This window comes from Xyrauchen texanus, chromosome 49 (genome assembly GCF_025860055.1).
Source record: "Xyrauchen texanus isolate HMW12.3.18 chromosome 49, RBS_HiC_50CHRs, whole genome shotgun sequence".
Classification (NCBI taxonomy): Eukaryota; Metazoa; Chordata; class Actinopteri; order Cypriniformes; family Catostomidae; genus Xyrauchen; species Xyrauchen texanus.
In genome coordinates this window covers 10,118,219-10,142,562 of record NC_068324.1, presented here as the reverse complement: position 1 = coordinate 10,142,562, position 24,344 = coordinate 10,118,219, and the positions used below count along the sequence as shown (strand labels likewise).

Below are 24,344 nucleotides of genomic sequence, written 5' to 3'. Positions count from 1 at the left end.
TTTTTTTTTTTATTTTTTTACAATATACTGCCATCTAGTGGTCATAGGAAACATTACATGTGTTTTAATAAAACGGAGTTAAGCACACTCCATAAAAAAACACAGGTCCTTGTGTGATTCACACTGGGTTTGTATTGTCTTAGAAACAATACACATACTAATGTTAAGATATTAGTTCAAGAGAGTAAATGCAAAAGCTATTCAAAGCAGTGTGCGGTACAAACACTAAAAGTTTATTTTCATTTTCTTTTTGTGTCATTCTTCCAACATAAAGGTAAACATACACAACTGAACAATTCTTTGACAAACGTGTCTACCTATTAAAAAATCTACCCCACCTTAATAACACTTCAGTGCTCTCCAGATTCTTGTCTTACTGAAAAATGACAAAGAATTGACAAGAACATTAGTGTTCTCTTTTAATGTTCATTTTGCTAACAGATATTCTCCCAAACAGGTAAAAACACAAAACGAGTGACAAAAAAAAAAGAAAAATTCAGATATGATATGCAACAATCTTGTTTGGTGAATAAAACCGATATCAAAAATGTAATTCAGATTATTGGGAGTCATTTTACTCAGAGCAATATGTCTGCTGGACTGTTATCTGGTTCTTTCATTTTAAGTAATGCCACATCAATTGATGCCTTTGTGTACATAAAATCTTATCATCATTCACCTATATACATGACACCAAAATGAATTGCTTTCCTTACAGATTAGAAGAACTGCTGATTAAAGTCCTGTTAAAACATTTGTGCCATTTATAGTTTCATACTGTGTCCTTGTTGACTGGTCCACAATGCAAAAATTGAAAAATAAAAGTCATATGTATCCATCAAAATTACTAAATGCACAAGAGAGAGACAACACATTTCTGTCAGCCAGTTTAAGAATGAATCACAGTTCTCCCAGCTTTCAAAAGAATTCAAATGTCAAAGGCATTATGGTGATAGAATCCAAATCTGACTCGCTGTTTTGGTGTCAACATTTCAAATCTTTTCTGAGTTGGAAAAAAAGGCACTTTCAACACCTGTAGCATTCACTTGGCATGAACAGAAGTGACAGAGTGTATTTATTTGGTGTACGAAAAGAGAGAAATTAGTGATCTACTTTGCTTAGACTGGCTTGACAACAAATATGGTATGTCAACATTTTTGTGGGACAAAATACAAACGTCAAGTTCGGTTTCACACCTTTACTCAGAATTAGACAAAGTCTGATGATAAACACTAAGGCACAATATTCTTTTATGCTTTGGTGATTTTGCTATTTAAATTCCCTCACTTGTGTAGCCTCTTTTAAAGGAATATTCCGGGTTCAATACAAGTTAAGATCAGTCGACAGCATTTGTGGCATAATGTTGATTATATATGATCTAAAGTGGATTCTGATTACCACAAAAAGTAGTTCTGACTTGCCCCTCCTTTAAAAAAAGCAAAAGTCTGCATTACAGTGAGGCATTTACAATGGAAGGGAATGGGGGCCAATGTTTTAATGTTATAATACTCACTGTTTCAAAGGTATAGTCACATGACAAACAATATGCATGTCAACATGATTTTAGTGTAATAAAATATCTCACTAACCTTTCCTGTGTAAAGTTATAGTCCATTTTATAACTCCATTGCCATGACAATGTAATGTCAACAAACCCTAAAATTATGGTAAAAACGATGATTTAAACAAGTTTACAGCTCAAATAATACATGAGTTTTAACATAAGAATTAATGTAAGTTTTTTATAAAAAAATTAAGCTTCACATTTCTGTTTAAACTCTCCTAAAATTGGCCCCATTGTAAGTGCCTCACTGTAACCTCCATTTTTGCTTTTTTTTTTTTTTAAGAAAAAGAGAGACGAAATTACTTTTTGTGGTAGTCAACACTATACCACAAATGCTGCTCACTGAGCTCAACTTGTATTGAACCCAGAACATTCCTTTAATATGGGAAGTATTAGGCAATTTATCTGATAAAAATGTGCTAGTTTCTATACGCTCTGAAAATTCACAAATGAACAGTTTATCACCTCCAATGACTAGTGGAATACAAAGGATAGTATAAAGGTGATTATTTAGTTTTTATTTTTGTATCTTAAATGGCTTGATTTATGTATATCCTGCAATTTGTTCAATGAATAATTTTTAGCCGTTTTCTAAAAGTTTCTATTAAAATAAAATGCGTGTATCTAAGTACAGTGTTTTAGTATGTTTAACTGTAGGCCACACTGGGAATGGCCCATGTGCGCAGTGTATAAGGCAGTAAGTTCCACATAAATAATACAGTGCCTTTTTATGATCTTTCACCAAAGATGAAAAATACCTGGGGGCAAATGTTTGCAATATACAGTTCAATGTGAGAATAAAAGACAGAAAAAAAAACTATGCCAATACAATTTTATATAAGCAATGTCCATCCAAAACACCAGGTTAAACATAGACTTTCCAACAAAGTAACAAAACAGTACCGCCAATTTGCCCACGCAACAGATTAAAAAGAAAAACACCAAAACACAGATGACAAAAAATACAGTAAATGCAGTTATTAATTCCAGACACAAAATGTGCCAAAAGCCAGAGGCAAAGTCACCTAAATGAGCTTGTGAGTCATTCAAAGGCTTTTCTTAGTCCGAAAGGCTCTTCCACCATTGGCTGCTGTCAGCAGTGTATTTGCTGTGGGTAAAAGCCTCAGCGGAATATAAAGTCACCACTGTTCTCAAGTTCCTTTTTCGTTCTCTCTGTGGGCAGCGAGTAGCTAGCTGACTGTTTGTTGTGTTGCTCGTACGAGACCGGTTGCCTCAGTCTTTGACCAGTCTGTAGATGTGATGCTGAGCACCGTGCTCGCTGTTTGATACTTCAAACACGCACGCCATGCACAGCAGCGTCTCTTGTGTTTCTCTGTTCGACACCACCTGTAGGTACAGCAAGAAATGCTGTTAGTTGCAAAGGCAAACTCATGTGTATGTGTATGCCATCAACAAGAGATGATAAAACTGCAGTTTGATGTTTTACATAAATAAACAGTTCAAAGTCTTAAGTCAGAACATCTGGAAAAAAGCTAGTTTTGCAAAAGTTGTCAGGTTTTATTTACTAATAATTAAAAAAAGCCTATAAGCCTTACAAAGACATGCTTTTTTAAAACTTGATGGCTACCCCACACTATGCAAATTTGTTCTTGCATGGAGACCTACCATTAGTATGGTGAAGTTCTCTAGTACACTGTTCATCATGTATTTCTCAGGCAGGTGTTTTAGTTTATGGATGAAGTTGATCATGTATTCACACATGGGCGACCGGCTGATTTTGTACACAAAGCGGCCATTCTCAAACCGAGCATACTCCGTCTTTGAGAGCAAGGGAGAGAAGAACAGTTCAATATTTTAAATAATATTAGTTTAGAGAGGGGTTTAAAGTTACTTAAAATAATTAATTACAAATGATTAAATAACATCCCTTTAACTCAACTGGGGAAAAAACCCTAATAATAAATGTTTAACTTGACAAATGTGTATATCATAAACATGAATCAGAAAATAATCCGGAACAATTTAGTGCAAAATTTCAATATCAAACTTTATTTTTCTTCCATTTAGAGTTCTCAAGTAAAAAGTACATCCAAATTTATACATAGACACATTTCTATGAACTTGACACGTGTTATAAATAAAAATTGTGAAAGTTTTCTCATTTTTACCACCTCGGACAAACTTGTTTGTCAATTACCCTTATGCAGATTAATTTAGAACTTCTCATATAATCTTATTTAAGTCCTTCTTATTATCATACTAATTTAAACTTCATCAGATTTCTCTATGTAAGATTTCCTTCCTCACCTCAACTTTTTCAACCACTTGTTTTCCGAAGGAGCAGACCTTTGTCGAGCAGGTAATGGTCATGTTCTCTGAGCTCTCATACTGACTGGTCACGCCATAGAATGCTCCAGAATCCTCCTGGATGTTACAGTTCAGGACAGCCTGTGCAGAAAAAAGCCAGACAGTGAGAAATTAAAAACCTCATGGAGAGGAAAATGGTCAATTTGTGAAATCTGACTAAGACCACCAATCAAAAATGGCCGTGGTAAGCATGCGCTCTAAGAATGCAATAAGTGTTAAACTCCAGAGAGGGGTGCTAGTGCTTGAATGAAAAGAGAGAGAGAGAATGGACATGTTGGGGGGGTGCACTTTCTATCAGTCTGTACAGGATGTTGCCGCCGCCTTAGCTCGTGTGCTTGCACCTGTCGTCTAGAGCGGCAGGTGTTCAAATAAAGCCTCCCTATCAAACACAGCATCAGCAGAATTAAAGGACAGCACTAGCTCAGTTTCACATTCAGACCGCACTGGGATTAAATATGCCACCGCTGGCTTTTAGGCAGCACTTTAATCAAACATAAAAGTGTTGAGCACATCGCTTTCAGCAGCATTAATTCAAATAGATGCTGGTGATCCACTAGATACTGTAATGCAGGAGCCAAAACTACAAACACAACAAATAATTCAAACGGTACACCTTTGCTTTACCAATGTCGGACTACATTTTTGGAATAAAATGTGAGTGGTGCACAGCAACGATACTACAAATAACTTGTTAATTTTGTAAATGTATTCTGACTTACCCAGAACTTGACCAGGAAGAAAGCATTCTGAGGCCCTTTTCCAAACAGCTCCTTTAGTCCCCCTTTTTTCTCAGGGAATTTATCGTAGATTTGGCGTATATCCACTGTCTCAAGGAGTGCATCGCTGTATGAATAATTCGTCTGGCCGATGTGCACAAACAGATGTTTGTTGTACTGTAAAGAAAGTTTGTAATGAGAAAAATACAACACAAACAGTACAATCACTGCAGGCATTTTTGTAAATGTAAAACAACGTTTCAAAAGTTTTCGCATTTATAATCAGTGTTGGGTAAATTACTCAAAAATAGTAATCTACAGCAAATTACAAATTACTTATCTAAATTTATAATCATATTACTTTATTTTTTTTACTTCATGGTAAGTAATCAGATTACTAATTACTTTTAAAGTACTTTAAACAGTTTTCCCAGAAAAGTTTAGCTTTTTCCATCAAATTGCAACGGATGGAAAAAAAAATCCACATTTTCTTGTTTATTGTCCTTGTCCCTTCAGCTGTCACAGAAACACAAATAGATGTATGCATGAACATCATTTATGTTAACCCTTATGTTGTGTTCCAGTCATTTTGACCCAGACAACCTTTAAATACATTTAAAAACAAATACTTAATCCAGTTAGAATACAATTCCTTTACTTTATTCACATATGGTATCTGAAAACAAACTAAAAGGACAATTTTCTTTAAATTATTTTGGTTTTATTTAACTTTGTTACACTTGTATTCTGGCTCATTGCCTTCTACAAACCGAGACCTTTCTAACGATATTAAAAACATGGCTATCTGATCTTTTTTATGGCTTTACCAACTCTGAATATAATTGTTGTGATAACAAATTTGGAAATGATGAGAACGAAACAGTTCTAATTTGTCAGCAAATTAAAAGGCTTTATTTAAGACATGGTAGGAGCCACTATATGTGTCGTAAAGTTCAGATTCAAAGCTTTAAAATGACACCTATTTTGTTCAGATCAAGCAAGTGGTTATTAATTATTATGTAATTATTTTAGATTTTTTTGTTTTCCCCCACTAGCCCATTACATTTACATTTATGCATTTGGCAGATGCTTTTATCCAAAGTGACATACAGTGCATTTATTACAGGGACAATCCCCCCGGAGCAACCTGAAGTTAAGTGCCTTGCTCATGGACACAATGGTGGTGGCTGTGGGGATCGAACCAGCGACTTTCTGATTAACAGTTATGTGCTTTAGCCCACTACACCACCACCACAAACCTAAATCTATTAAAGGGTTAAATCTATTCTACAGTACATAAAAAATATTATTATAGAAATGTGTGCAACCCAAGTAATGTACTCAAAAGTAATATAATTGAAAGTCAGTAACTGTAATCAGGTTACAATAATTTTAATTGTAATGTGTTACACTACACTGACTAAAAAGTGATTAGATAACAGTAATTTATTACTTTGTAATCAGATTACACCCAACACTGATTATAATTGCGTAAAATGTTGTCAGGGCACCAAACTTATTATAGTTTATTGATGAGTTCAAATGCTATTTCCAAATAATATTTGTATAAGTAATGTGCCATTTCAGATTGCTTCTGTAAGCTGTTTCAGGTTCATTCAAGTTTGTGTAACTGGATGATTGTATTGGGAATTCAACTCATTCTACGTATTGTTGCATACACAAGATTTATAGCTGCTGTCAGGCCAGACCAGAGGGAGAAGCATTTCATAGAGATACTGCGAACATGATAGATGGCACAGGTCTGCTTTAAAAGGTACGCAAGACATTTTGGTAACCTGTAGGTTGTCCCAGGTCTCACTCTTAATCCATCCATGTTGTAAAAAATGTTGGTCTTAATTTTGACTAATGACAGATTATTGCATAAATAAGATGTTGGACATAAGCCCTTTTTCCTAGCTGTTAATTTGAGGACACCAAAGGATGTGAGACCCTCTCAGGGTTAATATAGTTGAGGATTTTTAATTTAGCATTTATTTCTATTTTAAATGTCAATTTGTCCTTTCAATTTTGTTTAATTTTTGTTATAATACAATTTTGTTATGATTTGTCTCTATGATTGTCAGTTTTAGTTTATTTTTCAGTGGTTTTTAGTTTCTGTTTAGTTTGACTGATATTATTTTTGCATTTTAGGATGGCTAAAGTTAATGCATTTAACTGATATCATTGAAATATATTTAACACACACTATTTAATTTCTCAGGGCCATCTCATGTTATCGCAATCTATTGGCATATTTTCATTTAATGACGGTGGCTTGTAAAGGTTTCAAATTTGATAATTAATTTGAAAATATATTTAAATACATTTTACGTACATAATAAGTCACTTTTATTTCAATAATGTTTTTTTTTTTCGAATTTTCCATTTAGATTTTGTAAACAATATTAAAGGAATAGTTCACCCAAAAATTAAAATTCTCTCACCCTTTTGACATCCCAGATGTGTATGACTTTCTTCTGCAGAACACAAATGGAGATTTTTCTCAGCTCTCTAGGTCCTCACAGTGCAAGTAAATGGGTGCCAACATTTTTAAGCTCCAAAATCCACATAAAGGTAGCATAAAAGAAAAACACAAGACTCCAGTGGTTAAATCCATGTGTTCAGGCACGATATGAGAAACAGATCAATATTTTCTGTCATTTTTTGTCATAAATTCTCCTCCATGCCCAGTAGGGGTGATATGCACATAGAATGTGAATCACCAAAAACCGAAGAAGGAGAAAGTGAAAGTGAAGGAAAAAGTGCTTAAATATTGATCTGTTTCTCACCCACACCAATACCTATTCACTTCAGAATATTTGGAGTTAACCACCAGAGTCGTCTGTAGTACTTTTATGATTGCCTATATGTGGATTCTGGAGCTTAAAACATTTGGCACCCATTCACTTGCATTGTATGGACCGAAAGAGCTGAGATATTCTTCTACAAATCTTAGTTTGTGTTCTGCTGAAGAAAGAAAGTCATACACATATGGGATGGCATGGGTGAACGAACCCTTTAACACCAGTTCATCTTTTGAATGAGTACTAGATCATAATAAATATGAAACAAAAATTTAATATGAGTGACAGTGGTACTTTGTCTGTGTGATGAAGCATGTCTGTTCTGAAGTCTTTGCTGTGTCTGCAGTAAATCTGGGTAGGTGTGCTGACTCACTGAGTCTGGGTCCCGCTGATGCTCCAGGAAAGCAGAAAACTCCACGAGCCTCAGTTTGGAGGTGCCGATAGAGCGTCCCTGCCATGCCGGCACTGCAGTAGCTGGGGGTTTGGGGGACTCGAAAGCTATACACATACGCACAATTAAAAATAAAGGTTACAATTAAAACCTAAAAGGGTTTTACAGCATGATGCCATATTCTCTTGTTCTTATGAAATCCATCCATGTAGCTACTGATTGTTTAATAAGCCTAGAAACTAATATGCTGAAGAACATATAATGTAACATATTTTTAAATCTAGAAATAACCATATACAGCCAAAATAGTTATTATAATTAAGAACCTTAATTTTGTAAACTATAAGTATTTAAGGATATATGCAAGGATGCACATTCATTAAAATAAAATTAAGTTCAAAGGCAACAGTGAATGCACACACCTGCGATGGCTGTGGCTGTCTGGATGGGGTAGTTCTGCTGTGGGAATGGTTTAATACTGAGGAAGCAGAGAAATGATTATGTTAAAGTGTCGCTTTTATGGCTAACTATGTACAAATGTAACCATGCTTTCCACAGTTGTTTAACAGACATTCAAGAATATAATCTATATGTACTTACTCTTGTGAGGAGCCAGGCTGCCCTGTTGACACCTGCCAAAACTACAAGAGCAGGGGAAAAAGTCAGTATACCTAATGTTTATAAACATAAAAAAATTACAAATAAATGATTTGAAGGGTACGCTGAATATGATGTATTTTAGGTAGTGTAGCATCACTTACCCCTCCCGCACCAGGCAAGGTGGCCCTTGGGAGCCCCGCCAGACCAAGTCTGCTGTGGATGGCTGTTGCTGCGACGATCTGCGCTGAAGACATGGCTGCCATCCTGTTGATAGCATCATTCTTCACAGTCTGGTCCTGCAATGACACATATAGAAGACTGAACTGGAATGTTTGTAATACAGCTGAAAGGATGTCTCAGTCACTTTTCACTTTCATTGCATCTTTTTTTTCATACAGTGGAAGTGATTGATGACTGAGGCGGTCATATTGCCTAGCATCCCCTTTTGTGTTCCATAGACAAAAGAAAGTCACATGGTTTGGGAAAAACATAAATGATGAATGAAAGTGAATAAATGATGATAGATTTTTCATTTTTTGGGGGCAGCTCAACATTTACTTGGCAAGCAAAACCAAAAAGTACAGTATAGACAGCTAAACTTCTTGAGAAGTCTGGAACTCAACCTGGATCGGAGTGACACAAACATTATGTGTATTTCGACAGGATAAGAGAGTTGTAGCATAAATACAGACATACATTGGGATTCTGTTACTTGAAAATGTGAGCGCTGTTTTAGGAAGAAAGGCTTTATAAATGCAAGCAGTCAGCTGTAGAAACTGAAAGCAGCAGTTAGTCAGAGCTTCTGATAAACAGAGTTGCCTTCTGTACCATCATAGATGCTGGGAAAATATATATTAAGAAAATACTGTATGTTTCCTATTCCTACTCTTTCTATCTTTCCTGTTACTTTTCACTGTATCAGGCTAATAAAATAAAACTAAACTGAAAGACTAAATAAAAGATTTATATAAACTGCAGGTTTAAAACAGACTTTGCAAAAACCACATAACATAGAAATGTAAAATATGGTGCTGCAGTCCTGGGTTACAAATAACTGCAAATTATTTCACAGAGGTGTAAAGTCAGTTTAAACAATGAAACTCTCAGACAAACACACTGTTCCTTTCACAATTTAGTATTAAAGGAATATTCCAGGTTCAATAGCAGTTTAAGTCAATCCACAGCATTTGTGGCATAATGTTGATTACCACAAAAATTTATTTTGACTTCAAGGTTCAAGCAAAAATCTCGGTTACAGTGAGGCACTTACAGTACAATGGAAGTGAATGGAGCCAATTTTTGGAGGGTTTAAATGCAAAAATGTGAAGCTTAGAATTTTATAAAAGCACTTACATTATTCTGTTAAAACTCATGTATTATTTGAGCTGTAGAGTTGTTTAAAGGTCCCCTGACATGAAATTTTCACTTTCTGAGGTTTTTTAACATTAATATTAGTTCCCCTAGCCTGTATTTGGTCCCCTCGTGTCTAGAAATTTCAGTCGGTGTAAACCGAGTTTTGGCTATCTTTCTCTGCCTGTGAGAAAATGAGATCTCAGACGGGCTGATCTTGAATCTCCCCTGTATGATGTCATACGGGGGAAAGGTTACCTCCCCCTTCTCTGCTTTGCCCGCCCAGAGAATTCGAGCTAGGAAGTACGAACGCGCGCAATTTTAGTTTATCCTCGAGTGATATCATGGCGTGTGACCGATCGAAGCACAAAAGTTGCTCAATAATTGAATGCACAAATGATCACAGAAGTCTTTTTTTACTTCCTTCATCCAATCCCCAGAAGGATCAATGGATACATTTCATTTACTCTGGGAATGCACCGACACAACACACCAAATTTTTGTATGTCTGTGCCAAACATTTCACAGACGACTGTTTTCAAAACATGGGTCAGTTCAGAGCTGGGCATGCTGAACGTCTGAAACTGAAGTCTGGATCAGTACCAACTCTCTTTGGCTCACCTACAAACCTCGGACAAGTAAGTCAACTAATTATATATAATTGTGTTGCTTTACTATTTATGGTTACCTAGCTTGTTACACGTAGAATGTGGCTGTAACATTAGCTATGCAGCTAACAGCCGAGTTACTGTCGCTAATGTAAAGGTAGATAGGATCAGGTATATGTGTGAATACACACACTGTAACGCAAGTGTTGTACACTTCTTTGTTATTTGGATATCCGTTCTCCTGTTGGTGATATGTTTACAAAATTACAGACGTTTTAGATCTCTGCGTACTAGAAGATCTAACGTTAGGCACAAAAAAACAGTTTTTTCCCCATGCTATCTGCACACACTTGGCTAATGAAGCTCATTCTGATTCTGATTCAAACTGAAACGCTTAAACGACTGCGTGTCTAAGTGCCATTGCAATATATCCAGTGTAAACATGCATGGTACCGTTGCCGCAAGCTGGTCAAGACCACACCCACACTACACCTTGCCCCGCCTTTCTCCTCCTCATTAGCATTTAAAACTACAGACACCGAAAAGGCACGTCTGAAGGAAAGCTCATTATGGGTTGGCTTGTAGTGGCTATAATTCTGTACCAAGGCTGAATTTTGTAAAAGAGATTTCAGATACAGTACTAGGGACCACTAAGGCCTATATCAAAGCCTACAAAAAGAAGCATGTCAGGGGACCTTTAAATCATCATATTTACAGTCGTTTTAGGGTTTGTTGACATTACATTGTCATGGCAACGGAGTTATAAAATTGTGATTTTATCACACTACAATCATGTTGACATGCATATTGTTTATGGCTTGTGGCTATACTTTTGAAACAGTGAGTATTTTAATGTTTACAGATTGGCCCCCTTTCTCTTCCATTGTAAATGCCTCACTGTAATGTATATTTTTGCTTTTTTTAAGAAAAGGAGGGACGAGTCGAAATAAATGTTTGTGGTAATCAATATTATGCCACAAATGCTGTCAATTGAGCTTAACTTCCATTGAACCTGGAATATTCCTTTAAGGACTTTCAGTATAAAGTGTTAATGGAATATTCGGGGTTCAATACAAGTTAAGCTCAATCGACAGCATTTGTTGCAATAACGTTGATTAAATAAACGTTTAATCAGTCATTTTAGGGTTTGCGGCATTACATCATCATGGCAACTAAGTTATAGTTAGTAAGCGATTTTATCACACTAAAATCATGTTAAGACACATTTTTTACACAGAGTGAGTATGGTAGTGTTTACAGACAGTCACTACCATTGTAGGTCCCTCACTGAAACCTTTAACACTTTTTTTTTAATAAAGGAGGGAAGAGTCAAAATAAAGTTTGTGTAAATAAACATTATGCTACAAATGCTGTCAATTAAGCTTAACTTGTATTAAAAACTGATATTCTTTGAAACTGTATGATTCATCAAACCACTATTTTCTTAGGTGGTATTATAGAGTGCAAGGCATGGGCGCCTGCAGGATTTAATCTGAGGGTACGCACAGAATTCTGCCATAGAGGTCTGCGAGGTACTGTATGAAAACTGCTCTATGCTGTCTAGCTTTAAGTCGCCATGCTTTGCGCACGACATAGTGCATTTATAACAAGCAAATTATGAATTTTTTTTTTATTCTATTTGTCATGATCTTTGTAAGTGAGAAGGAAATATTGAGTCAGTTAATTGTCATTTGGCATTTAATCACCAGATGCCATATCTGCTCAAACGCATGATCCCGTAACATGCCTTTAAAATGAAAGTTCAGCAAAAATAAAGAATATCATCATCATTTACCCACCCTCATGTCATTCCGACTTCATTTATTCCATGGAACACAAAAGATGTTTTGTGCACCATCCGCTTTCATCCATACAATGAAAGCGGATGGTGACTGAGATTGTTAGTTTGAAACAACATGAGGGTGAGTAAATAAAATTATTCAATTTTTGGGTGAACTTTAGCACATCATGTTAGAAGTCATGCATGTTTTTGTACTTAGTGTAATGAAAATCTGAATCAGTTTTTATTTATTTAAATAAAATAAAATATATATTTATACAAAATATTTTATATTTACAATTTTTTTGAAACTATTATATTATTAATAATTGTAAAATATAGTTTTTTGTTGTTAAATAAAAAATGTTATCAACATTTTACCTTGTTGAATATGAATTAAATAAAATAACAAATATTTTTTGGCATCATATGATATGAAGCAAACTAAAAAATATGATGATTGTGACCAGGAATTCCAAAAACTAAACTATGCGTAGAAGTACATTTTCCAGATAGTTTTGAAAATGGACAGATGCTCATACATTATTATACAGTATGGATAAATCATGATTTGTCTAAATGGGGGCATGGCTACATTTGACCATTTAAAATGTTGTGATTGCCCTTGAACATCTTTGCACAATCCATACATCACAGGCAAAGCACACACCTAAATATATCGGAGTGCATTCAATGCCAGGCAAAACGTATCTCTCTCCAAAACAAACACAGTTTTGCACGAAACAGGAAGAAAACAGATGACAAACAAGCAGACGAAAACCTATCAACCAGTTCAGTGCATACTAAGCAGCGCAGTCACAAACAGGGAATCTAGGCTACAGACAGCCTAACAGCAGGGCACCCATATACACAGAGATAAACACTATATGGATATGACCTAAGAAAGAACACACAATTTGGCATGTACCTTTAGCTTGGAGTGAAATTCTCTGGATTTCCGCCGGGCAAGAACCTGGATATGACTAGAGACCTGGTCACACACACACACACACACACACACACACACACACACACACAAACAAAGGAACATTTTGTAACCATGGGGATGAAAGGGCCTCTGCCATTAGAGACAAAAACATGCATTTTAATTACAAAATGAACATCTAATACAACCTTTAACATCATTTTGTCATAACAAAGAAAAGAAAAAAAGGAATGTGCAATTTTATTAGTTTTATTTTTTTATTTACTTTACAGTTAAATTGTAAAGGTTTGCACTGAATTTAATTAGAGCACAAAGCAACAGGTGTTTGCTGTTGTGAAGAATACTTCAGTAGCTAAGGAAGGAAGGAAGCCAGTGAGAAAACATTTGGATGACTATAAAGAAAGCCTGACACTCTCTCTATCTGAATTTACAGGAAATAACTTGCAATTCAGTCTCTGTAACCAACACTATTTATTTGAGGCTTTCAGAATGTCCATTATGTAATGCTAGAGATTGTGTGTGTACTACCTAGTGTACTAACCTGCTTTCTCGTCCGTGTCTTTCCTGTTCTGAGTTTGATGTATCTAGCGATTAATTCGTTACGGCCTGTAAGAAAAAACAAAGAAATGCTTGTAAATGGATGACAAAATGACATAACCTACAGGCTATTTATACATTGTAATTGAAGTGTTTCAGTGAGTGCACTAACTTGAGATTGATCATAATTCAATATTTCTCTTAATTATGCTTCAGAGTTTTAAAAGTATTTGAGGTTACACTAATAAGCCAAATAATGATGGTTATTAACAATTTATCTCTCTAAATACTTGGTTGAACTATTATATAACATGAACACAAAAAAGACAACTCCTTTTGTGTTCCACAGAAGAACGAAAGTAATCCTGGTTTGGAACAACATGGGTGTGAGTAAATGATCACAGAAGTTTCATTTTTAGGTGAGCTATTCCTTTAAGGACAATATCTGACTTCAAGCCAACAAACAGCACTGGGGTATTTTTTCCAGATACCATTTACCGAACGTGCCTGCAGTGTAATCTCTTCTAACCCAGACCTGGGCCTCCATATCCTTCCAACACACACACACACACACACACACACAATGCAGGCATTCATGCACACTGCGCTCTCAGATCAAAGACCCTCCAAACGGCCAGCTGTAAGCATGCTTACTGCTGCATAATTCATTCTTTTCACTCACTTGAAAACATGCTCAGCTGGACTTGGCAAACCCGCAAAACAACCTCAGAGAGAGAGAGAGAGAGAGAGAGGGACTAGAGAGAGAGTGAGAGAGCCTGTTGAAGAGTGCTGAGTTTTGAGAGGACCCCCTATGGAGCTGCTAGACCAACCAAAGCACAAACTAATCAAAGACACAAGATAAGACAAACAACTATCATTACAGAATGACAACAGATTTCGAGTCAACACTTCTTTTCAGAATGTACTGTGGCACAGTGATAGTATCAGATTATGCCAATGTACTTGGATATACTCTTCACTTTGTTACTGATGCTTAGCATATTACTATACCACCATATTTATATAATACTCAAAGTATTGCAAAAAAACTCTATTACCATTGTGCAAAAAAAACATTGTATTTTAACATGGTGCATTTGAAAATCAACAACATAGTATTACCACAATACCATGTAAAAAAAAAAAAAAAAAAGAAGCTTATCATTGTAAATGTCAGAACAGAGATGGTATTACTATGGTACCATGTCCCAAAACTATGGTATTACCATGGTACATGTCCCAGATATATGCAATTACCATGGTACACGTCCAAAACACTATGCTATTGCCATTGAACATGTCCAAACCACTATGGTATCGCCATGCTACCATGTCGAAGAAAATTATGGTATTACTGTGGAACATGTAAAAAAAAACAAGATAGTACCATGGTACATGACTTAAAAACTATGGCATTACCATGGTACCTAGTTAGATGTCCAAAAGATATGGTATTACCAAGATGCATGTCCAAAAAACTGTGGTATTTTTATGGTACATGTCAATATTACCATGGCACCTTTTAGTTATTTTTGTTAGTGTTTTTTTTTATTAGTAATATAGAAATGTTTCTGCTACTATCTGATGAATGATAAAAGACATTTATATATACACAGTATATATATCTACAGAATATATAGCCATTGCCCTTTTAATATCACAGCCAGCCAAAGTCAAAAACGGTCTAATGTTGATCTACCAATAACAGGAAACATCAGAGTCTTGTGATGACTAAGCAGTGTCAAGTAGTGCTAAGCACCAAGCTGCAGGTCTCTAAATTATCTGTCTTGAGTTTTGTAATGACTCAACACTGGGCCATTACCCGTGCTTTTCTGAAAAAATGCTAAAAGCAAACACAAGGGGTAAAGAACTCTAATAGAGATGAATCACTAATTGAGAACGGTATAAAATGTAGTTATATGGACAGGCTAGAATGGGTACCTTGAGTTTGCTTTAGCAACCCCTAGGGGTCAGACACCATTCCATTAGGAGATTGTGCTGGTGGAGGTCATGCCACAAAAGCCATTCAGGATGTTTATGGTCAAAGGTCACCAAATTAAAATATCAAGAGCTATTCTAAGGTCAGCTCGATCAGCAAAAAGCAGAGGACCTAGTACAGAGCCCTGGGGAACACCCACTGATCACAATTAAAATGTAGCTGATAAATGGACCTCACTTTGACCCATGGATGACTTGAGTTGACCTCAGCATATCTTCAGATGAGGGAAAGGACTGTGACAAAAATGGGCAGAAAAGGGTTCATCAATCACTCTACACTGACATCTTAATCTTCTGTTAATCTATCAGTCTATTTTGATGGCTCAAAGTGCCATTTAACAAAGTTTCTCTCCCCTGAGTGCATTTCACCATAGAAGCCTAATACAGCAAGACCAGCTCAACCAGTGGCATAAGTTTGGATCTCAACATGACACTAGAGGCACAGAAATTACACACTTCATCTGACAAAAAGTCTAAATTTACAAGTGAACTCAATTCCTTACTGAACCTGTTTGAAGAGGGTTCAGAATGCATGGGTCATTGTGTAAAAAGGGTAATATCAGAGGCTAATAGTGTGCCTAATGTGTGGCTCATTCACTCTCTCAAATGTTCATGCGGCTTCTACTATTGCAATCAAGCATCATTTCAGTGGCCTTTCTAAGAGAATTTGTCATTTGTCAGAGCTTAGCAGGACCGCAGAAGCAGCCATACTTTCAGGATGACTGTAATTGGAGCCAAGACATACTACCATGAACTTTTCATTTAAAATGTGATCTCTATATTTAACATAGAGAAGAAAAAGCAGGCCATGGACTGCTCTGAAGCCAGAGTGTCAGTGTTTCCTAAACACACTGATAAACATGAACAGAGACTCTAGGTAGTCACTACCATATGTTGTGTTTCGAACACTGGTCTCCAGAATGGAATCTTGGTATGTTTGTTCTCCCAAAAGATCGAAGCACACAAAATATGTTGGAATTGCTTTGAAAAATTGAACTCACAAGTCAAAGTGGCAATTCACTTTGTGAGAACAGTTTCTGTTATTTTCTAAATGTTCTGCTAGTTTCAGGGTGTGGGGCCCGGGGTGTGTGGGCACAGGCATCGTAGAAACCCCAAATCTTTGGGACAATGGCCCCGCCACCCTGCCAGGCCTGATGGATGACTCCAAGGTCTCAGAATGCATTAGAATCACAATGGCCTAAACTCACAATACAAAGACTTTCTGTAGGAGGTCCACGACTCAGCAATAAAGAGCATAAACTCACAGTTGAGGCTGCAATATTTATTGCTGGATTTCATGGGCTGCACAGAGATAAAAAAAAATGAAAATAACAGACTGCAGAGTACTGTAGATATATATAATAATTACAGTAACATTTTTTGTCATTTGATGATTGCTCAAACAGCAATAGTTACTTCATCACTCAAAGTAAACTTGTCAGGTTTCACAAAACCAAAGGTAGAAATACAGTGAATTTAGATAGCATTACTAAAACAATATTGCCTAAAAAGGACAGCTTCAATCCACCCCTCAGAACAAATCTGAGCTGAATGAACAGTTAAACTTTGCAGATGAAGCTAGACACGCTAAGCAGCTCATAAAGTTTTCACTTTCTTTTGGCCAGATTGTGACGTTTTGGAAGCTGAAACCATTCCAGATGCTCTGCATTTCATTTATATTTTAAAGTCACCTACACAAGTGGTTCTCAAGGAGATATTGGGTAGAATTGTAGCATCAGACACCTTTCACTTATGCATTATTTTTTCATATAAAAGGACAGAATTGTTATTTTTGAAAATAGAAAAGGGAACTGTTCCTTTAAATATTGTTTACTGGTTTGGTATTGAGTCGTAACTTGATGAAAGAATCTAGTTCCTAAAGCAAAACCTGTGATTATGAACAACTTCTTCAGGCGTAATTGTGCCTACAATGTCCAATCATGCTAACTAACTATCTACCTGCTGATTTACCGCAACACCATAAGGAACGGTGAGGAATGACAAAATGCCATATGGTTCTCAGTAAAGGTCAGCCTCCCAAACCAGATGGTGGTCTAAACAATCCCCCTTGCTGGGTATCAGGCAGCTTAGACTGAAATGATCTTCAGGCTCAATGCAGGTGTTTCCCAGAGAGCAAGTCTGAGGGGTGCGGCAAGCTTTTTCCCCTGCCAGATAAAGCCAATCACATACACACACACACACACATACACACACACACACAGGCCTGCTAGCATCTGATTAGAGTTAGCCAGCTGTCCTTTGTGACAGCTAGAGCCCATAACACGATGACACCCCTCCGTCTGCAAACCCATTTTCAGAGGGAAGGTCTGGGAGACAATTCAAGGCCAGATGGCAAGAGACTGTGACGGACAGTCTTTTCTTTTCTAGTGGACACCCCCTCGCCCCCCTGATCCAGCCAACACTGCCATCTATGATCAGATGGAACAGGGGCACCAAAACCTCCGAACTTGATCAGCTGCTATTAAAATATGGCTTGAGTGATGTTAGATCTCTATGTATTTAACATACCAAAGCAAACATTACATTTGACTTTGTGTATTCTAGCAGGTGTAGAAGAACGCAGTACAGAAGTACAGTGTAGTGAGTTTAAAGGTTTTTCAACTTCATATGACATCTTAAAATCGTGGGGCTCCTGTGCAAGGCACTACAACAGCAAGATGCAGCAAGATGCAGCAGCCTAGCATATGTTTACATAGAAAAACTGACCAGACATCTGCAAAAATGCAGTCAGTGAGAACAGCCCCAAAGAATGCAGTCCACAAGTAAAATATTACACATGCTTATTTGTGCTTCCGAATCGAACGTAAATCAAACTGAGTTCAGAAGAATAGCCAATCAACGTTCCAGCTAATTAATATTCATGAACTCTAAACTCGCATTCAGCTCTGGCTCCATTCTGTTATGGAATACCCCCTTTTCATTATGTATTCCCAATGAATAAGATAAAGTTATGTGCTATTTCTTCCACATTGATTATCCACTTTCACTCGGAAGGTTGTAACGTCTTGGTCATGATTGCCATTTCATGTTGACTTATGCTGCTAGATTTGGTCTATGGGAACAAGGGACTCTACTATGCTGAAGGTATAGTTCACTCTCCAAGACCTGTCTGTCTCCAGAGTGAGGAAATGTGCAGGTAAAATCACTCAGGACCCCACACATCTTGTATTCTCCCTTTTTGAACTATTGCCCTCTGGCCGGCACTACAGATCACTCAGCGCCAGGACAACCAGGCACAAGAACAATATTTACATTCAGGCCATTTACCACATGAACAATTAAACTGCCTTCACGACTCCCCCATAGTGCAATAATGTAAATACATATCATGTACATATGTAAATCTCATATTTAATTCAATAAGAGTTGGTTTAGAGCTGTTTTCTTTAATGGGAGCTATTATGGGCGGCTGTGGCTCAGTTGGTAGAGTGGGTTGTCCACCAATCACAGGGTTGGTAGTTTGATTCCCGGCCCACATGACTCCACATGCTGAAGTGTCCTTGTGCAAGACACTCAACCCCAAGTTGCTCCCAATGGCAGGCTAGCGCCTTGCATGGCAGCTCTGCCGTCATTGGTGTGTGAATGTATGTGTGAATGGGTGAATGAGATGCAGTGTAAAGCACTTTGAATACCGCTAATGTTAAAAAGGCACTATATAAGTGCAGACAATTTACCATTTAAGCTTCCTATGAGTGCACATGGGAGAATGTGTGTGTACATGCACGCAAGAGCAAGCGTGCTTGTCTGACTGTGTCCTACTAACATGGTGTGCTGGCTGGAAACATCACACCAGCCTGTTGGAAATCACACATGGAAAATCCAAACAACCCCAAATGACCTCTCTTTCACTTTCTCGGTCTTGCTTTCTCTCTCTTTTAGTTTTGCTAGATAAAGTTTCTCTGTGTATACTTTGTGAAGAGAGAATTCAAACTTTCTCTGTCAGCCAGGGTAAACTCCACATGCAAATTACTTTAAGTTTGAAGACAGGACATACAAAGACACGTTGAGTATGCACTTAATATACCAATAATGTGTCCTTGTATTGAGCACTCAAAATAAGATTAGTGCTTTCAACTTCGCTATTCTCCTTGATCAAAATCTACTTTAGTGTTCATGGCAATTCACAAAATCTTTTGGAGTAGTGTAGTCATCTGAAAGGTTTTCTCTTTATTTCTAACTTTATCCTTGTATGTACTGCAGTTTTATAGTGCAAAATCACTGCAACGATACTAGGGAATCGCTGGGTGTTCGCTATGTGGTTGCCAGGTAGTACTTGAAGGTTGTTAGGGCATTGCTAGTTGGTTAATAGGGTGTTCTGGGTGATTGATAGGTGCATAAAAGTTATAAGAGTCCACCCCCAAGTCTCTAGATAGATATGGCTCGGTTCCATCCCTCAATGTAAATCTATGGAATTTTTCGCCAGACTATCATGAGAAAATCTGAAGACTGATGACTTAGAAAAATTATAACACACCTCTTCCAAGCAACACACATGATTTGAGGTATCATTTATTACCATGATATAAACTGTGCAGGACAAATTTTGACAGATAGGACAAGGGGTTCGTTCAAATCCCTAACTCACAGTATGAGCAATATTATTAGTGATGCTTTAAATGTATATTTACATTTTTGCATTTGGCAGTCACGAATGTGACTTACAGTGCATTCAATTTACTTTAGCAAGCACCACTAATTACATCCATCAACCCAGACATCCAGGAAAAAATAACTAAAAATATGTCAAAAACCTTTAGAAAATCAATCAAACATGATTTTTGAATGAAAACATGTGACCAGTGAAAGATACCCCAAAATTGGCTGACAATAACATGTATTATGTGGATCAAGGACTCTTTGTGACATGATCTCAGTGTCTGTTTCAATCGCTCATCTAGCTCAAATAGTTAAGGGCTGCGAGGACAGAGCGTTTTGTGACCGGTCTACTAACTAGCTCTCGGTGCGGTTCCATCCATGTCGCTCACACCTATCAAAACCAAATGAGAACATTAGCACGGCTCAGACAGAACCCATTTCTTGTGTCTATCCGGTCTTCTGGGTCTCCGTCCTTGCTTTTTCAAATTCACACGCCATCCCTGGGGAGACATGATTAACCTTAGGCAAAGAAAACGAAACAAAATTACTCATCCTTGTCCCCATTTTATGCAACACAAAAGAAGCAGAGCACTGGCTTTAAAGTGGGAATATACATAGCTTTTCTTGGATCTTGGATTTTGAAAAATGAAGACTTTTTAAAATGGACCACATCCATGGCACACAATACAACCCTCAGCACAAAAGCAATGGCCTACATGATTTTACAACCACTTCATTCAGACACCACCTGTCGTCCACCTGAATCCCGCTTTTTAAACCAAACCAAATCTCACACTGACAGTCATTCTGTTCCTAATCTTATATCCTTGATTGTTTGGAGGAAAGTCTTTCAGTTCAACCCTAAGAACACCTGTAGGGTGAGGTGTATTTGTCTTCCAGAAACAAGGTTTTTTCAAGGATTTAAAATATAATTGGCTGAGTAAATGCAGTGAGTAAGCAATTATGGGTTTTAACATTTTTTTAACACTAAAAGCAACTAGTTTTTTTAATAACTATTTTTGATAGTTAGGATATAAGATCTGCTACAACCAGGGCTGCTATATATCTTCAGTGACTGTCTGGGGCTTACTGTCCAATCCAAATAATGTAACATTATGTTTACACATTTGGCAGAAGTGTTTATCCAAAGCGACTTACAGCATTTTCAAAGCATTTATTTTACCAGATTGTGTTTCCCCTGGGAATCGAATCCATGATCTTGGAGTAGCTAGCGCCATGCTCTACCAGTTGAGCTACTGAATAATCCTTAATTTTTCAGTATTTTCATAGGCGCATGCAAGTAGTTAGTGCTGTGGTGCTAATGCGGGCAACGCTAGTTTGAGTCTGGCTTGCAACATTTTCTCATCCCATTCTCAAATTTTCTCCACATCATTTTCCGTCATCTCTAATGTCCCTCTATATAAAGAGGCAAAAGACCAAAGTATTAAATAAATATACTAATTAACTGTGTGCTGGGTGTTCTCCAAATGTGTGGGTGAACTCATTACTTGTCTTTTCCTCTTAGAAATAAGGAAAAAGATCAAATACTTCAGAAAAAAATATAAAAGGAAAACAGTGAAAGCTTATTTTGTGTTTTTGAATGGCTTGTCATGTACTTCCATGGCTGGCTGAGATTCAACAGCATACAGTTAGCCAGCAGATAAAAGCATAACGACTCCAACTCCCATAACGCCTAGTTTCCCCCTGTGGTATGTAATATGGCCCAAACTGCCACTACAGTCTCCGAGCATGTCTGTTATACTATTGTGAAATACACAAGCTTAAAATCACAGCACTTTCAATCCCCAGAGGCACACATTATGTTTGCAAACACATGACTATCAGAACACAGCTTTTTATTGGTCTGTCATAATCATTATTTTACACTCACAATTTCTGGAATGGACTAGAAGAACACTGTGCTTTGATGTAAAATTAAGAAAGATTCAGGTTCTGTTGTTGGTATGAATGGAACACAATATTTTCCTTGAAATGAAATAGAAGGTGTATTTTACACTTTAAACAACCTAGTCAGCACAATAGCACATATACTTTGCAAAGACATAAATGAAAAAGTACATTATCTAAAAGCATCATATTCCATTTTAGAATGTGTCATTTATGTATACAAATACCTGATAACATCTTAAAAAAAAGAAGAAAAAAGAAAATATTTTAGAGTTGAGCATAACTAAAATAATCTATATTCACTATATAGACTTGCCAACATAAAATGCAAAATTTCTTAATTTAACCATAGGTGGAGATGGATGTGGAAATATAAATCGGTTGAGAGATATTAATTAACTGAGATTATGTTTAGTCCTGACACTGTATCCCCTCAAAAGGGAAACCAGTGTGATTAGATTGTGCTTTCATCGCCCCCAACGGGGGACTTTCAAATCTACTTACGGCATGCTTTCCCTGCCTAAATTAAGTACCAGTAAAAGCAGAGCCAAGTAGTTTTTTATATTAGCTGACAGAGAGGTTGCATTAATTCTAATATATATATATATATATATATATATATATATATATATATATATATTAGAATTAATCAGTCAGCGCTCACCAGTATAGGAGGTGATAGGTTTGCTTCTACCACATGAGAAACCCCCCACGAACATAAGCCAATTTATTTAGAGGGAATCTGAAATGCCTGTGGGAAAAATGACAGTGGCCATGGGAACAAACATGTGTCTCACAGGGAAATTGTCAATTTGGTATTCATTCAACTTTAGAAAAGATTTCAAAGAAACTTTGAAAAGTTTGCTGGACATTTACCCACACTAAGCCCACGGTGATCAGGAGGCGAAAACAGAAGTACTGAGATATTGTAATAAATGTGGCTGACTTTAAATTATTCCCCTTCTTACATGGCTACTTCCGAAATAAAACAAATAAATTGACATGACGTATTGTTTTATGTTGAAATTTTTAAACTATGTGGTAAGGAAGAGTTTGGAGTGATAGAAGACAAATATGTAGGAAATTGTTTGTGGCTGACTGTAAATTTTTTACCAAATTAAAAAATAGACATCAAATATTAATTAGAGTTTAAATTATATTATGTGAGAAAAAACAAACAAACAGTTACACATAGCCAAGTCAGAAATTGTGCCAACAGTCAATTATACAGTTAAGTCGTCATTATAAAAAAAATATTTGTCTGCAGAATGGTGAAATTGACCAATCAAAATAATGCAATGTTTAAAGAGATGTTTATTAAGATGATTTATAAACTTATCCAACTTTTTGAACAGTAGAGTGCACAACGACTGCTAAATTTGACTTTCTTTTTCTTTTAAAAATTGTTTGCTTACCAAATTATTCCTGATAAAGAAAACTTGACATGTGTTCAGGCAAATTGAGAATTTTTTATTGTGGACAAGGCCAAGAGTATGCTCAATATCCAAAGAGAAAAAAAGAACAGTATTCACTCTTTCCATGACATCACCCCAGCAGGGAGTTTGAAGGGGGCGTGGGTGCGGCATTTGGACTGTGGGGATTTGGGAGGGGGATTAAGCGCAGCTGGTGTCAGCCGCAAGCAGGCTTGGGGAGTAATGGAATACTTGTAATGGTGTTATGTAATCAGAATACACATTTTTTTACTATAAACTGTTACAGTTACATACAATTTAGTTTATTCAGATTAAAATTACATTTGGTAAAAATGTGGATTACTAGCAGGATTACAATCTTACAAAAATCCTCCTGACATAAATGCTAAAGACCGCTGCTTGCTTTAGAGTGGTACAGATATGATCAGATGCACGCTGGAGATCTGTTCTGGTTCTCTCTCGTGGCTCACGTGAATCTGTTGCCACTTACTGTCGCATGTGTAAATAACACCAGTCTCACATCAACACTGTGTCAAACCATTAAAACTGCCATTTCATCGCAATGGCCACTGGAGAATTTTTTGAGGTGAAATTTCCAACATTCTTGTCACTTCAATGAAGAAAAGGGAAACAACATTACAGTAAAGTGCCATTTATACCTTCGAGCTGTGAAGATACAGTGTTTTTCCAAGGACCCGATACATAATTCATAGAAACATTTAAAAGGTAAGACCCAAACAAAAATCATGTTAGCTAGGATAGCT

General features: G+C 36.7%; 1 protein-coding gene across 1 annotated transcript in view; it reads right to left on the bottom strand.

The window, feature by feature from the left end:
• Window positions 1–219: 219 nt before the first annotated feature.
• LOC127640405 (transcriptional enhancer factor TEF-1-like) overlaps window positions 220–24,344 on the bottom strand; it is a 44,611-nt gene continuing 20,486 nt past the window's right edge. Inside the window, exons 4-13 of the mRNA XM_052122936.1 lie at window positions 13,629–13,693; window positions 13,070–13,132; window positions 8,565–8,699; window positions 8,404–8,444; window positions 8,226–8,281; window positions 7,786–7,910; window positions 4,612–4,785; window positions 3,833–3,973; window positions 3,191–3,343; window positions 220–2,911 (exon numbers count right to left, since the gene is read on the bottom strand). Of these exons, the coding sequence (XP_051978896.1) occupies window positions 2,798–2,911; window positions 3,191–3,343; window positions 3,833–3,973; window positions 4,612–4,785; window positions 7,786–7,910; window positions 8,226–8,281; window positions 8,404–8,444; window positions 8,565–8,699; window positions 13,070–13,132; window positions 13,629–13,693 (1,067 nt within the window). The 3' untranslated portion in view covers window positions 220–2,797. The remainder of the gene's footprint in view (window positions 2,912–3,190; window positions 3,344–3,832; window positions 3,974–4,611; window positions 4,786–7,785; window positions 7,911–8,225; window positions 8,282–8,403; window positions 8,445–8,564; window positions 8,700–13,069; window positions 13,133–13,628; window positions 13,694–24,344) is intronic.